Raw genomic sequence first — 16,272 nt, forward strand, 5'->3', positions numbered from 1 at the left:
TCTCACACATCATTGTTTCTTTCCCTCTCCTTCTCCCTCCCTTCCCCTCTCTCTAAATAAATAAATGAAATCTTAAAAATATAATATTTAAATTGTCAGGAACAATCTTAGTCTCAGAATATTAATCTATAATAAGTTCCAAATAAAGTGATTTTTACTTATTTAGTATTAATGGGAAAATTATAAAAATCAAAACATTACAAAGATCTTATAGAAGTGTTTATTACAAACCAAGGCCCAAAGAGATGCTTTCAGTTTTTTAACTTCTTCCCATTTATCCAAATCTGGTGTACGAACATTGTGACAGAGTTCTGTAATAATATTCTGGAGAAATAAAGAAAAAAAAAATGAGAAACAACTGTTTTTAATGTATTTTCTTATTATATTTTAAGACCTTATTAAGGCTTCCCTTTAGTAAATTTTGCATATTTAAAATTCTAAAATAATTTTATGTAAAATTTCTTAAGCAGTATGGACTCTTAGCTAATATTCTAGAATTACCAGTTATTAGCTATGTGGCCTTAAGAAGTTACTTAATCTCACCATGCCTTGATTTCCCCATCTCTAAAATAGGAATAGTAATAGCACCTGTCTCATAACGTTTGATTTAATGAATTGTTACATATAAAGTGCTTAAGAATGTACTTGATACTTGGTATTACAAAAATGTTAGTCATAATTATCATTTTTATTTTAAATAGAAAATGATACATTAACACCATGATTTTATCATACATAAGATACAATGAGCAAATCATTTAAATTTTTAGTAAACTTTTAAAAAAGTAGTATAATGTATCCCAACAGCCTTCATAACATAATATAGAAATACAAGGATGGGCAAAAGTAGGTTTATAGTTGTAATACAAATATATAATACAATAATTAATAAATACTAATACAAGAATAAAATCTGTGTTTCATGTACTCACAACTGCAAACCTACTTTTGCACACTCCCTATATGAAACTATAGAATACATTTATGCAAAACTTTTGTGCTGAGATGAACATGATACAAAAAGGAACTGAACTGTATGATACACAAATACTTCTATAACTATTTCTTACAGAAGAAAAAGGTTGTATTTATTGAAAGCACTTAGTTGTAAGACATATTCACAGCCATAAATCTGGCATCCAGACTCAAAGAACTGTTTCCTTAAGCCTATACATGTTCCATTAAGTATATGAGAATGGTGAGACACTGGCAAACGGCAACTTATACTTTGGTGCTCACCAAAGATGAATTTGTATTACATTCAATTTAACTTCCCAGTAAGAGGAATGAAGAAACTCAGTTCTTGAGTCATGTTTTAACTAAGGAGGTGATCTTCCCCAATACACTGTGAAGGAAAAAACTCAGACCTTCACTGGGTTACAGGCTTCATGCAACACATAAGCTTTGAAAAGGTGACACATTAATCAAGGAAACGCATGCAAGCTAGCAACATGCCGAAAGATCACACACAGACTGTCCAAGTCTATCACAAGACGGACGCTTAAAGGCAATCTTGTCACTAACCTTAATGCTTTTCAGAAGTTTTCGCAAAAATAATACTTTAATAAAAGATTTTTTTCCCTACGATTGTAGCTATTTAAAATGAGCAAATTATGTTTTTACCTGTACTTCCAACAAATGGCAGCCTGTTTTGTGGTGTACCAGTTGTCCATAAAGGTGTACAGGCAGGTAGACATGAGGACGCTGTAATCTAGTATAATAAAGTTGATTGATATACCTATTGGCTCAGTTTAAATATGTTAATTAAAACAATTACTAGTAACAAAGTACTAGGTAAATAGAATTATTAGACAAAATCTCCCAGAATAAATAAAAATATGGAGGTGGAAAGATACGAGGATTTCTCTAGAAAAATAATAGTTTATCTGGTCTCAGAGTAACAGCAAGAGAGCTGAGACTATAAAGACAGACTAGTAACAGCACGGAGAGTATTTGAATGCTGTATCTGTAGGAGTATTCTCAGTATGCTATGAATGCCACTAAATTTTTGAGCAATCAATTATGTCCTTTAGGAAGATTTTTCCTTTGTCAGTTTAAGAAATAGAATATTCAAGTATTCAGAAAACTTTATAAATAATTTATTACAAACTGGTTTTAAATTTTTATTTGAGGACCAGCAATAAGTTATTCCATTAACTGGATGGTACCTTTGGTTACTCCGACGAACATAGTTATCACCATCAATTGGCTTCCGATAAGTAGTAAGTGCTTCATTAAGTTGTTCCTCAATCAAATCAACATATTTTAAATTATATTCCTGGAAGATAATATTGTTTTAATTGTACATGGTATTATAAATTCACTATATTTCTAAAATGTTAGGTACCTAGCAAATCTTAGAACATGAATATGAGAAAAATAAATATTTGTTTAGGGAATTTAAGAAATTTTTGAAAACGGTAGACAAAGTACAATGAATGCAAATGTTCTAGCACACCCCAAATGTTTCTGCTTATACTCCCTGTCCCCACTTTCATATAGGTTCATGTAAGTTAATAATTTTGTTTTTCATCTTACTTGAATCCCTTTCTCAGAAAAAAACAACAAAACAACTAGCTTCTTAATATTAAACACTGGAGATATTCACTAGAAACTTTAAAAAGGGAATTAACTGAGTTCTGTCATTTTAGCACCTTTGGTAAGAAATAATACCTTTCCCCACTAATATAAATCAGGTCAAAGTAAAAAATGCTTCCAACCAAAACACAGGAAGCATTTAGTCAATCACACTGCCATCTTCACTGCAAAAGATCTTCACTTCAAAGTCCTTAGAAGAGACTGATAGAACCTCTTCAGAGAGCAATTGGGCGGTATTTATTAAAAATTTAAATTCATATATGTTTTGACACCACAATTATACTTTTAGAAATTTATCCAATAGACATATTTGCAGAAGTATGGAAAGATACATACGCAAGAATATCCAGCAAACACTGTTTACAAAATTAAAAGGTTGGACACAATATAAATACCCAACAATATGAGTGGTTATAAAAATTAAGGTACATTCATCACTTCTCAGCCTTTTGGTTAAGATCAAGTGTAAACATTAAGGTACTTTCATATAATAATATAGTATATAGGCAATAAAGAGAATGAGATGATCTAAATTTCAATAGGATATACACAAAATCAATAGTTCATTATCAAATAACTGTAGTTTTAAAAGGAATAAATACAATTACATAGAATTTAAGACTTGACATCATATAAAATTTAAATATTTAACATCTTTAGTTTCAAAATATCAGTGATGTAATACATCTTGAAAATTCACACATCTATCTCCCAAGATAAAAACATATAAATTGAACCTTACTCAATAGAAAGTTACCTTGTGCCACTTTTCCAATTGTTTTGCTACATAACCCCTTTCATTCAGATAGGAAAACCCTTTTGGAATGGAGAGAAATCTAAAAATAAAAACAATTAGTAGTTTAACATTGAGTCTGACAAAAAATGTTAAAGACTAAAATATCTCAAACAAAAAATATGTTTAAGGAGTGAAAAGACTTTAGGAACAGCTCCTTCCTAAAATAAAAGGGTCAACTATTATTTATTATAACTTCAATTATAAATACATTTTCACAACCTTTCCAAAAAATAGTTGAATCCAATCACGGTCGAGAAAACGCCCTGAAGGGCATGAGCTGCAGAAATGTACAAGAAACACGGAGTGCTTAAAGGAGGCCCAAGGTCCCCATGCCCGCCTCCCTCAGAAGTTACCAGCTGAACTCCTGAGGTGCTTCCTCTTCAGGCTGGAATCCAGCCCTGACATACGCTACCACAGAGAACACAATAGAAAACATAACTACAAGAAAAATTTACTTGAAATTTACCTCAGAAGGAGAAGTAAACCTTTGTCCCCAAGGTGGGATAAAGCTGGCTTCATCTGAATAAGAGCATGAAGATTGGCCTAAAATAAATCATTAGGCAAATTAACAATTGCACAGGATAGTAAATTCTCTATCTTTTTCAAAACACCTGTAATATGCACATTATAATTGTGCATAGTTTTCTATTAAAGCAGAATAATTAATAAAAATTGGTGTCTACATATTTTATGAGAAAATAATGAACCATCACCTTGTCTTCACATGCTTCGTCAAGGATATCAAGAGCTTCAGAAGAAATTGCCTTGTTTTTATCATGTAGCTGGGTCACTAGTAATTCAATGCCCCAATTATTGAAGAATTCAACATTAGCTCTCAATAATACTCTTAAATGTTTTGTTGCATACAGTCTGCAGGCCTATGAAGACAAGTGAAAATGTTAAATTGTTTTGGGATAGTTTTGCTATTTGAAAAGGGCAGAAAATTGGAGTTGATGGTGTAGACTTGGATATGAACACTTTTTTTTAGCGCTAGTAAAATAAAATACTTGTGCTTCTATCTCGCTGTTTCCTCTCCCTTATATAAAAATATGAATACTACGTGTAGTTCTTTGGAGGAATTAAAATTTTATAGTAAGCTCAAATTCCATCCTATATTCTTATAATTTATAAATAATTTTACTTGGCTCGAGTCTATAAAATAATGAATTACCTGGTTATAAAAAATACAGTGTTATTGCCTGTCATACTCACATCAGTGGCTGCAGTCAGGATTTTGGAAAGGATGACTCTGGCCAGCCCATCTCTGCTGTAGTCCAGGCTGGAAACAGTCAGCTTTAGCAAGTGATCTTGGTTTTTCAAGGAGCAAAGGTTAAGGAGACTAAAAAATTAGAATGAAAATCATGAAGGCTATTAGAAATTATTGTATCAATTTGTTAATTCATTATTTTTAAATTACTAACATAAACAGGCATTTCTTTTTTTAGATTTTTTATTTTTTTTAATTTAATTAATTTATTTACTTTTTAAATACATTTGTCTCTGCCTTCCCCCCACCTCTTTCCCTTGCCCCCTCCCACCTTCCCTCCCTCAGCTCTTCCCCTTTGGTTTTGTCCATGGGTCCTTGCTATATGTTCCTTGACTTTCCCCTTCCCTTCCCTTTCTCTGCCCCCCCCCCCCGCCCCCCGCTCCTTCCCTCTTGTCTCTGTTGATTTCTTTTCCTTTCAGTGTTGCTGGTCATATTTTCCTTGCTTCTTTGCATTGTTGGTTAGGTTCCGCTTATAGGTGAGATCATATGGTATTTGTCTTTCGCCCCCTGGCTTATTTCGCTTAGCATGATGCTCTCCAATTCCATCCATGCTGTCGCAAAGTTTAGTACTTCTTTTTTCTTTCTGCTGCGTAGTATTCCATTGTGTATATGTACCCTAATTTTTTGATCCAATCATCTACTGATGGGCATTTAGGTTGCTTCCAACACTTGGCTATTGTAAATTGTGCTGCTATGAACATTGGGGTGCATAGGTTCTTTTGTATTGGTGTTTTGGTGTTCCCAGGGTATAGTCCCAGCAGGGGGAATCGCTGGATCAAAAGGCAGTTCCATTTTCAGCTTTCTGAGGAAATTCCACACTGCTTTCCATAGTGGCTGCACCAGTCTGCATTCCCACCAACAGTGGACTAGGGTTCCCTTTTCTCCACAGCCTCGCCAGCACCTGTTGTTTGTGGATCTGTTTATGATGGCCATTCTGAACGGTGTGAGGTGGTACCTCATGGTGGTTTTGATCTGCATTTCTCTGATGGCTAGTGATGCAGAGCATCCTTTCAAATGCCTCTGGGCCCTCTGTATCTCCTCCTTAGAAAAGCATCTGCCCAGGTCCTTTGCCCATTTTTTGATTGGATCGTTTGTCTTCTTGGAGTAAAGTCGAGTGAGTTCTTTGTATATCTTGGAGATCAAACCTCTATCTGATGTATCATTAGCAAATATATTTTCCCAAATGGTTGGCTCCCTTTTCATTTTGCTGATGTTTTCTTTAGCCGTGCAGAAGCTTCTTATTTTGATGAGGTCCCACTTGTTTATTCTTTCCTTTATGTCCCTTGCTTTAGGAGACATATCAGTGAAAAAATTGCTGCGTGGGATATCTGAGAGTTTCCTGCCAATGTTCTCCTCTAGGACTTTGATGGTGTTGCGACTTATATTTAAGTCTTTTATCCATCTTGAGTTTATTTTTGTGTATGGTGTCAGCTGATGATCCAATTTCAATTTTTTGCATGTAGCCATCCAGCTCTCCCAACACCATTTGTTGAAGAGGCTGTTATTGCCCCATTTTATGCTTCTGCCCCCCTTTGTCGAATATTAGATGTCCATAGAGACCTGGGCTTATTTCTGGGCTTTCTATTCTGTTCCACTGGTCTATGGGTCTGTTCTTGTGCCAGTACCAGACTGTTTTGAGTATAGTGGCTTTGTAGTAGAGTTTGATGTCCGGTATTGTGATCCCTCCTACTTTGTGTTTCTTTCTCAAAATTGCTGCGGCTATTCGAGGTCGTTTATGGTTCCATATAAATTTTTGAAATGTCTGTTCTATTTCTGTGAAATACGTCATTGGTATCTTAATAGGGATTGCGTTGAATCTATAAATTGCTTTTGGTAGTATGGACATTTTAAGGATATTAATTCTTCCAATCCATGTGCACGGTATATGCTTCCATTTATTTGTGTCTTCCTTAATTTCTTTTTTCAATGTTGTATAGTTTTCTGCATATAGGTCTTTTGTGTCTTTGGTTAAATTTATCCCTAGGTACTTTATCTTTTTTCGTGCTATATCGAATGGTATATTTTTCCTGATTTCTTCTTCTTCTATTGCATTGCTGGTGTACAAAAACGCCTTTGATTTCTGAATGTTGACTTTGTATCCTGCTGTTTTGCCAAATTCACTTATTAGGTTGAGGAGTTTTTTGGTAGAGTCTACAGGGTTCTCTATGTACACTATCATGTCATCAAACAGGCATTTCTAAAAGAAAGCATTTAATGACAGAAACAGAATCGCCACCGTTGTCTGTGTCCATGAGTTCTTTCTCTTTTTTCTTTGCTTGATCCCTCCTTCCCACCAACTGCTCCCTCAGAGCTGTCAACCTACTCTCCATCTAGGAGTTTGTCTCTTTTTTGCTTGTATTTCAGACTGTTCATTCGATTCCATATATAAGTGAAATCATATGGTAACAACCTTTCTCTGACTGGTTCATTTCACTTAGCGTAACATTCTCCAGGTCCAACCATGCTGTCGCAAAGAACTCATGGACACGGACAACAGTATGGTGACTGCAGGTGGGAGGAGAGAGGGTGGAGGTGGACGAAAGGACAGGCAGGATAAATGGTAATGGAAAAATACAATAAAAAAAGGACTCATGGACATGGACAACCGTGCGGTGATGGAGGGGGGGTGGTATAAGTGGGATAAATGGTAATGGAAAAAATACAGTAAAATAAATAACAGAAACAAAAAATATAAAAATAAATAAAAACATTGAATACCCAACACTGGCTCCAAACCTCTGGTCAAAACCCAAAATAATATTTTTCATTAAACTAGTAATTTTTTTTTATGATTACCATTTATCCTTTAATAGTCATGTCTGCTATTAAATTACTTATTTCATTATAAGAAAAAATCTAGAGATGCTCACCATTGAAATACGCTGCATTTTTCCAACATTTTGACTCCATGAGGGTGGCAAGAAAGTGTTCCAATAAATAAAAAGTAGTGTTGACTAAGGGTAGTCAATAAACCATTATTTTGAAGACTTCTTTCAGGTTTCATTCCCGATGAGGCATTGAGCCACTGGACAATATCCTTTACTAGATCTTCTAAGTATCCTTGCCCATCCTAAAAGCAAATACATTGTAATAGTGTTAGAAAAGCACTCAGTACCTATAATTAGAAAAATTAACTTTAACCTAAAAAAGTTAATAATGGTGAAGTTACTAATAACAGGTTATCAGTCACTGAGTACCTGGTCTTTTTAATCCCCTTAGATACAATGCTCCAGGGAAATGGTGTTATTTTCCATTTTACAAGGAGACAACCAGGTCTTCTAGAAGGCAAATTACTTGCCCAAAGTCACAAAAGTAGCAGGATTCAAATCTAGGTCTGCTCATTCCCTATGTTTCTAAATATAGCTTAACCATATTCAGAAATAAAAGAAAGGGAGCAAATTTAGTGGAAAAGATTTGCTCTGGAAAATATTCAAAGAGCCTTTTACCTCTTCAGACTCAAGAAGAAATTCAGTAAAATGGCAGCCCACGACTGTAAGCTGCTTTGATTTGGCAAAATCCAGGTCCAGGTTGGCATATAATTTACTGCTGGGCTTGTAAAAATAAAGTAGTCTTCGTACAAATCTAAGATGAAAATATCATTAGCAGCAAAGAAATCAAACAATTATTTTAGAATTTTAACCATACCTTAAAAAATAATAAGGTTTTGAATGTTTTAGGTCTAAACCATTAAGGTTAATGGCAAGAAATTTAACACACCTCACACTCCAAAAACAAAAACAAAAAAAAAACCCACAACCAAAAAAACCAAAAAAACAACTCCCTAAACCCCTTCATATTAAAGAGTATCTTTGTAGAATAAGAATTTTACAGTGAGTTGCCTGAGATAAATCGTGAAGAAAGGTGCTGGCAGGAAAAACGTAGATGCAAGACAGACAGAAGATGAGGTTGTATAAATACGAGAAAGCTATCTGGACATGTATTTTTTTCTTCTTCTATTATATTTTATTAAAAACTTTGTACCACGGCTCTATAAAATAATCTTATTCTAGATCATTGTAAGTACATTATCACACTATAATTTTGTCTTTTTCCCCCCACAATTGGGCAAAAAGCCAAGTATAAAAGCTGTAAGTGAATTCTTGGCAACTGAATTTATGAAGCACTAACATAATTTATAATATTTCAATGTTATAGCTTTCAACATTATGTTCTAAGCTTCCATTTAACTTAGTTCAACTTAATTTCATTCACTATAATCCAGTCTAATAAAGGTGCCAGTGAGAGAAGCTGGAGAAACACAGGTGAAGGAGACATCACCTCTGCTCTCAGGGAATGTCGAAGTTGTGCTGTGCTTCCAGTCCAATGTAATTTGTATGATCTATATATTTCTGCAATTTTAGTACAGATATTAAGTAAAATATGTGTTGATAAATACAATCAAAACTATAAAGTAAAGGCCTTCTTTACTTCTCTAAGAAGATCAGTACTGGTGACTGGTTACTGAACTCGGAAGCAGTGAAATACACAGAAGCTTGCAGTACTGTGTTTGCTATGAATATCAGTGTATTTTGTGGAAGGTGTGGAGCATTAACTTGATCAGGGGGAGTGTAAAGAGAAGGAAGAATGGCTAACCCCCCAAAATCAGATGTAAATGGAAGCAGAAGTAGACTACTGGTAATGGCCATCATGGGAGGGAAACATTATGCTCTTATTATGTCATCCTCATACATTAGGGTTAAGACTACTACATGGTTGATATTACCCAATTTGAGAAACTTTTACCTCAAGTACTTCATTTGTTTCAAAACTAAGTAACTAGAAAGAGAAATAACTGATACTTTCTCATTATAAAATAAGACTATATATAAAGATGTATAAAAAGATCGTCTCCAACTAACAATTTTTCATCTTTACAATGATGTGAAAGAGACAGGGATTCAGTGTACTTTAAACTTTGAATTGTAAACTTTCCCCAGGCTGGTGATACACAGGACGATACTCTCTCCTGATGCTGGGAGGCAGCAGCAAGCAGCAGCTTCCAGGCAGGTACGTGATTGCCAGGCTAAACAACTGATACTGTACAGTGCACTGAGCTGCCAGAGTTTTTTGTATATTGTATTTGAGCATGTTTGAGGTAGGCTAAGCTATGGTATTCAGTAAGTTGGGTGCATTAAATGCATTTTGTCTTTCAGCTTATGATGGGGTCTATAGAGATGTAAATAACCCCACCGTAAGTCAAGGAGCATCTGTATTTATGTGTAGAATACCAAATATTACAATGTATGTATGTATCTTTAAAGCATCAATTATTACTTTTAACAGATTAGGTGTAATTTGAAGCTAAGTTCTCTACATTTAAAAGCAAAATATTTCTTACATACCTGTGTAACTGTTCATCTTTATAGTTTCTTAGATTTACATTTGGCCACTAGAAAAACAATATTTATATTATAATGTATTTATCAATACTCAAACATATAATTATGATGAATTAAAATAATAAAATGAAGACAATCAACCCATTACCAAGAAGTATCTTGTCATACCTTGAGAATGGTCCCTATAAGATTCCAATTCCATTCAAGATTCTCTTTATGTTGAAGGACTTGGCTGTCTCTAAGGTTCATTAAAAGAGCTTCCTCTGTATCCTAAAATCATCAGAAAGTAATAAGGAAATCTAAGTCAAATTGTCTCACATCAGAAAGCTACGTTTACGTTTTAAAAACGAAACATTTTTCATTTAATAATGGATTATCCAAATTTTAACTTTAAAAGTTACAAAAACACAGCTCTAAAATGCCTTGTCATTATAAAACTTGGAAGCCATCTGAAAATCCATATGCATGAATAAAACTGAAAAGTCAAGTTAGTATAAGGATACTAAAATCCAAGCAAGTATGGGCATACTTAAGAAATGAACTTAAAAATTGTGATTTTGTGTTTGTACCTTAAGAACAAATATATCTTTCTGAACTCTGAGATACTGATCCCGTTTCTGGTGTGTAACAATTGCTTTCTGAATAATGTGGTCTAAATGAAGGCTGTAAGGTTTAGGTCCTCGTTTCTTCATTTCATGGAAGCGTTTTAAACAGTTCAAGGCTGCACTGGCTCGCCTAATGAGAAACAAATTCAATTAATACTGTAGCAAGCTATCTTAATTTTAAAGATATCACTTTGCTAAATTAATCTATTAAAACTTACATAAATTCAAGAATAGAGACTGTTACTAAAAAGTAAATCATTTAACCAAATTGGGAACCACAAAGAAAAAAAAATCAACACTGCTAAAATGTATGAAGAAATTCATGGCCGTAAACCAACCCAGAAAATTTAAGTCTATCAGGCTTTCGGAAACTACGTTTTTCCATTATGAAACGACTAGAATAAAAGCCGAAAGCTACCATCACTCATGGAAGCTGAGCGTCAGCACTGACATGGTCCCTAAAGCCCTCAGTTTATAATACAACATTGGTTTGTTAAATAGTGTTTTCATGGACAGAATTAAAATAAGTAGATTATTATTAACTCTTAACAAAAATTAATAGTTTTGAACAACTAATGAGTTACATTTTACTATCATTAAAGAAAATATGAGGTCCAAAAACACAGATTTTTTAAAACATACCTGAAAAAACAAAAGATGCCCTTGGCCTAGATACAATCTTTACCAAATGAAAAGACTCCTACTAGCACTTCTCAGTCAAAAACTCCTCTACCTTAACCTTTTATATTATATTTTATTATTAGAATTGGCTATAGTACCATACTTTTGTTTATAAATTCTTTATGTGCAATATCTTCTTCAGAGTTTAGCTTACTTCAATGCCTATAGCATGGGCTACTAAATTCCAACATTAATTTTAACCCCACATATAAAAGAAAAAACACTGTTAATCTTCGTGCTTTATTCACCTGAAGTCACTTAAACATTTAAAAAAAAAAAAAAAGCTTTAATTGCTGCTCAAAACATAAAAGAGTCCCAAAACCTCAAAACCAACATTCTTACTGATTTGGTAGAAAGTCTATGTCCCTGTCCAGAAATATGCTAGAAAGGGTTGATTTTACTAAGTATAATACTTTGCGGCCTAAAATACAAATTATAAAAAATAAAACTATTAATTTTCCCCTTATCTGTAAGGTTTCCTTAGAAGAATTTCCAAGCATAACCTATTCATACTCCTTTTTAAAAAGAAATTCTAATTGGGTATTAAAGATACCAGGCGCAAACGTTGCTAGAGCATTGATACTTACACTCTCTTCTCCTTGGGGATGTCAAAGGACGCTGCCATGTTCATCAGAGTTGGCAGGCAGTGCAAATGATGGCTATGTGAATGAGGGAGAATTGTGTTTGCCTAAAATGAAACATAACATTTTTGAGATCTGAGAAATATTTTATGTTCTAGATTATCTACAGATATAATACTAAAGTCTGCGGTTTTACTCATGAAATTAATTTAATGATTTACTTTCCAATAATACTTACTTATAAATTTATCTTATCTACTTTCAACAAAGAGTAGCTGTAACAAATATAGACTCATATTACATTAATAAAACTATAAATTTCATAGATACTTTATAACATTAAATTATAATTTTTAAGTGGTACATAATTAAACTCAATCCTTAAATGGTCTGAAAAAACAATATAAAAAAACTGAGATCCAGAGCTATGTTACATTAAAAGTAGTATTTAAAGTGCTAGATGCAGTATCTTATGAGTTGACTTCTTAAGCTTTAAAATACACTTTCTCAAAACTGGTTTGTCTCATATTCTGATAATATTTAAAATAAGAAACTTATTAACTCCTGTTTTCCAAACAAAAGTCTACCACTCAATCTGCTTTTATCAATGAAGATAACTAAATTAAATGTGGAAGCCAGAAGATGTATTAAGTAATGAACTAACAAACACCACTATACTATTCAAAAGCACTAACTTTTATATTTCAAGAGAATCAGAGAATTCTGGTGTGAATGTGAAAAGAACAAAAATGATTGATTCATATAAAAGCAAATAGTTCTGGATATTGATATGTTTACAGGAGATGATATCTTAAGGACTGAAATCAAAATAATCAAACCTGAAAATCTGCAATATTACTTAATTCTTTCATAGATGGACTGAAGGAGAACATAGCAAGTGGCTAAATAAGTTATCTATTGATAAGCAAGACAGTTATCATTGAACTCTTTAATTCTCTTTACTTCGCTCACACAGCCCAGCTGCTGCGTGGGGAAAACAACAAAATAAAACAATAACAACTGGGAAGGTGGGGTGCTAAAACAATAACTAAAATAAAAAATATTCTGCAAATAGTAGCAAGCCATAGTATAATTTTAAAAGATTTGCCACTGGGCTACTTCTTCCTTATTGAGTTTAAAAATAGTTATTTTTATTTAGTATTTTATTAACTAAGAGGTGACCTAAAATATGAATTTCTATCTTGTAATCAAAGCTTCCTCATTGCTTGATTTACTGGGAGTAAGAAATGATCAGATCATTCTCCCAGTTCCTTGTTTCCAGGAGTTACTGATGTCACAAAATCATGGGCCCCCCCCCCCAAAAAAAAAAAGGAGAAAGACTCCCACCCCACAAACCTCAACAGATAAGTTTCCAGTGAAGACTACGTTCAAACAAGGCAGTTAGAATTTGAATTTCTGCACAAAGTTTTCTAAAATTCAGGCACTGACTGCCATATTCCATTCCTAGATGATTGAAGTAATAGCTATAGTTTTATAATTCCTTAGAAATACTTTCTAAGAGAGATAAGATTTAAAGGACTTAAATTGTCAACATTGAAAGTTAGGGTAAAAATCGTTATTTGGTACTTTGTATTTTTTATATTTGTTTTATTTCTAAAACCAGCCAATATATATCAAGGTACAAGACATCAAGGGCTCTTTGTAATGAAAAGACACATGCCCCAAAACATGTATTTATTCTTTGAAATAATACAAAGCAACATTTGTTAAAATAACCTGCTTTACAAATGAAAATATTAATGATATCAAACACAGTAAGAAGCTGGCTGTCTCACCATGTGTAAAAGCTCCCCTAGAAGGATGGTGGCTCTCACTGAGATATGGTCATCGCTGTTTGTTATCACTTCAACCAAACCCTTTGAAAAGAAAAAGAAAATACCAGAGTTGCAAAATAGTATACGTGAACATAGTATGCATATGCTTGTCTCTCTGAAAGAATTCTGTTAGAGAAAATAAATAAAATAGAATAAAATAAGGTTTGTAAGCCCTACCTCTAAAAGTCCGTTACGAATAAATGCAGAAAGTATCAGTGCCAGATAATTATCCATGAGGTCTGGCCTGTAATAAACAGCACAGAAACAGCTTAAGTAATATGCCATATATTATGTAATTTAACATAAAAAACAGTAATCATAATAAATTTGAACCATTTCTATGTCTAAATTCTACCTGGATCTGGCACGATGAGGAAGAATAGTTTTTGCCTCAGCTGCTACAAAGCCATCTGAAAGCCTCCAACTGTCTTGGAATCTACCTGGATCTAAAATAGTTAAAATTCGGTAGTTAGAAGATAATTAGATGTTACTGAAACACTTCAGATAAGTGTATATAACTACCAGCTAGACAGGCTATAAATAATCTTTTGAAAGGCTGATTAGGGAAAAAAAGAGATTCAAAAATGCATACAGAAAAAAATGATTTATGTAAATGCACAGAAATCTAACTTTATTTTGGGACTTTAGGGTCATTTGGCTAAAGTAAGACAAGAATTAGATGATCTAATTCAAGAATTATACAAATTTCTTATTGTCTCCTCTTCCTTTCTTGGTCCACCTTTCTATTAATTTCATTGCTCATTTACAAGAGCTAGGGTGACAAAGAAGAAACTAAAATTTTCTTATTTTCAGAAAATTTTACTGAAGTTTTTATTTCTATATAATTTCATGCCACTATGATGCAGTAATAAAAGAAAATTATATTCAATGTTTAGTTTAATATTTTTCCCCTGAAGGACTGTGTCTCTATCAGGCATACCATTTTAAAAATTACAATATTTGAATAGATGCAAATGCACTTCAACACTTACCTACACTGAGCAGTGCTTCTATGAACTCTTCAGTCACAGCAGGTAGAGGAAGACGAAATATATCATAAAGCACTTCAAGCAGACCTCGCTACAAGCACAAATAAAGACAGTTCATTTATTTCTCTGGAAAAAAATACTTGCTTAAGGATGCTATGAATATCTTATTCACAAAATTAAAAATTGATAAAAACAATATATATTTCAGATCTATATTCAATAAAAAATTAATTATTAAATGCTTACACATGCATGACTTATTCTTTTCAATAAATCTTTAGTAACCCCATTGTACATGTGAAGAAATAAATTTAAAGGTTAAAAATAATATGCCCAAGGTCATGGAACAATAAATAATAAAACTAGTCAAACCTCAGTCAGATACCAAAGGCCATGTTATTTCATCATCTTCTAAGTCAACTGAATTGCTTCACCCTCTAGTTGCCTGCTTCTGGATCTTTCTACCTACAACCACATCCTTCCATTCCATGGTCTAAATGCTTTTTGGTTCACAGTTTCAGTGAGGCAGCCCTGGTTAATATTTTCTAATAATATTGTTTAACTCCAAATTTGGTTTACATAAACAACAAAAAAAACAAACAAACAAACAAAAAAAAAAACCAAGAAAAAAATTTTGTTTCTTTGAAAAGAATTAAAAAACATTGAAGGGGAAAAGAAAAAGTTAATTTTTCCTTCCCATTTCAATTTGTTATTTTGTTTTGGCTGTATTATACGAATTTGTATTTATTAATAATTTACAAATACATCTAATAAATAAGCATATATATATAAAATATATACATATAGTCTGTCCCGAAGGTATACAGCCATGTAATATGAAAAACAGAGACATTTACTGAAGAAGATACAAGAAACAAGAAACACTGTACGTAGGACAATGATGCCTCAGTCCCCTTCAGAGTAGGCACCTTGGGGCCTCACACAATCCTCCCAATAGCTATCAGATACCCTGTCATATTTTCCTGAATCTCACCAACGGTCTGAAATCTCTTCCTTCTCAAAGGTGATTTTAGTTTTGGGAAAAGCCAGAAGTCGCAGGGCACCAAATCTGGGCTATATGGGGGGCTGAGTTATCTGGGTGACTTGATGTTTCACCAAAAAACTCTGCATGAGACATGATGCATGAGCAAGCGCAATGTCGTGATGAGGCTGCCAATCACCAGTTGCCCACAGTTGCAGCCTTCTGAATCATTCAAATAGTTTCCGCAGAGCAACGTTCAAGCTTAATGCAAAACTGGATGCAGATTCATTGCTCTACTCACTCAGTCACTTTGATTGTGACGGCCACACTGTACACATGCTCACTCAGCAGTATCTACCGCCTCCACTAACTGCTACAGTGAGGTCATCATTGTTCTGGGCTGTCAGGTTACATCGAACTGTTCTTGTAACAGTAACAATGGCTGGACTTTTTCTGGACAGACTACACATACACCTGTTATATGTATTATACATATATAAACACATACACACACATACATATGTGTATACACACATATGTGTATACACACACATATAAACACACAACCCAATTTTAATCAAAACCACTTATATTATAAA

General features: G+C 33.5%; 1 protein-coding gene across 2 annotated transcripts in view; it reads right to left on the reverse strand.

Annotated features, from left to right (window-relative positions):
- Positions 1-16,272, reverse strand: part of RICTOR (RPTOR independent companion of MTOR complex 2) — a 100,597-nt gene that overhangs the window by 22,784 nt on the left and 61,541 nt on the right. For both annotated transcript variants that reach the window (XM_054583957.1, XM_054583956.1), the window contains exons 12-28: positions 14,695-14,782; positions 14,058-14,148; positions 13,880-13,946; positions 13,664-13,744; positions 11,874-11,974; positions 10,570-10,735; positions 10,169-10,270; positions 10,004-10,050; positions 8,108-8,243; positions 7,532-7,731; positions 4,607-4,733; positions 4,108-4,272; positions 3,861-3,937; positions 3,356-3,434; positions 2,169-2,278; positions 1,624-1,711; positions 232-324 (exon numbers count right to left, since the gene is read on the reverse strand). In XM_054583957.1, the coding sequence (XP_054439932.1) occupies positions 232-324; positions 1,624-1,711; positions 2,169-2,278; positions 3,356-3,434; positions 3,861-3,937; positions 4,108-4,272; positions 4,607-4,733; positions 7,532-7,731; positions 8,108-8,243; positions 10,004-10,050; positions 10,169-10,270; positions 10,570-10,735; positions 11,874-11,974; positions 13,664-13,744; positions 13,880-13,946; positions 14,058-14,148; positions 14,695-14,782 (1,818 nt within the window). The remainder of the gene's footprint in view (positions 1-231; positions 325-1,623; positions 1,712-2,168; positions 2,279-3,355; positions 3,435-3,860; positions 3,938-4,107; positions 4,273-4,606; positions 4,734-7,531; positions 7,732-8,107; positions 8,244-10,003; positions 10,051-10,168; positions 10,271-10,569; positions 10,736-11,873; positions 11,975-13,663; positions 13,745-13,879; positions 13,947-14,057; positions 14,149-14,694; positions 14,783-16,272) is intronic.

This window comes from Pteronotus mesoamericanus, unplaced genomic scaffold (assembly GCF_021234165.1).
Source record: "Pteronotus mesoamericanus isolate MK-2021 breed Mesoamerican mustached bat unplaced genomic scaffold, CSHL_Meso_final contig_75, whole genome shotgun sequence".
In the NCBI taxonomy this organism is placed as follows: Eukaryota; Metazoa; Chordata; class Mammalia; order Chiroptera; family Mormoopidae; genus Pteronotus; species Pteronotus mesoamericanus.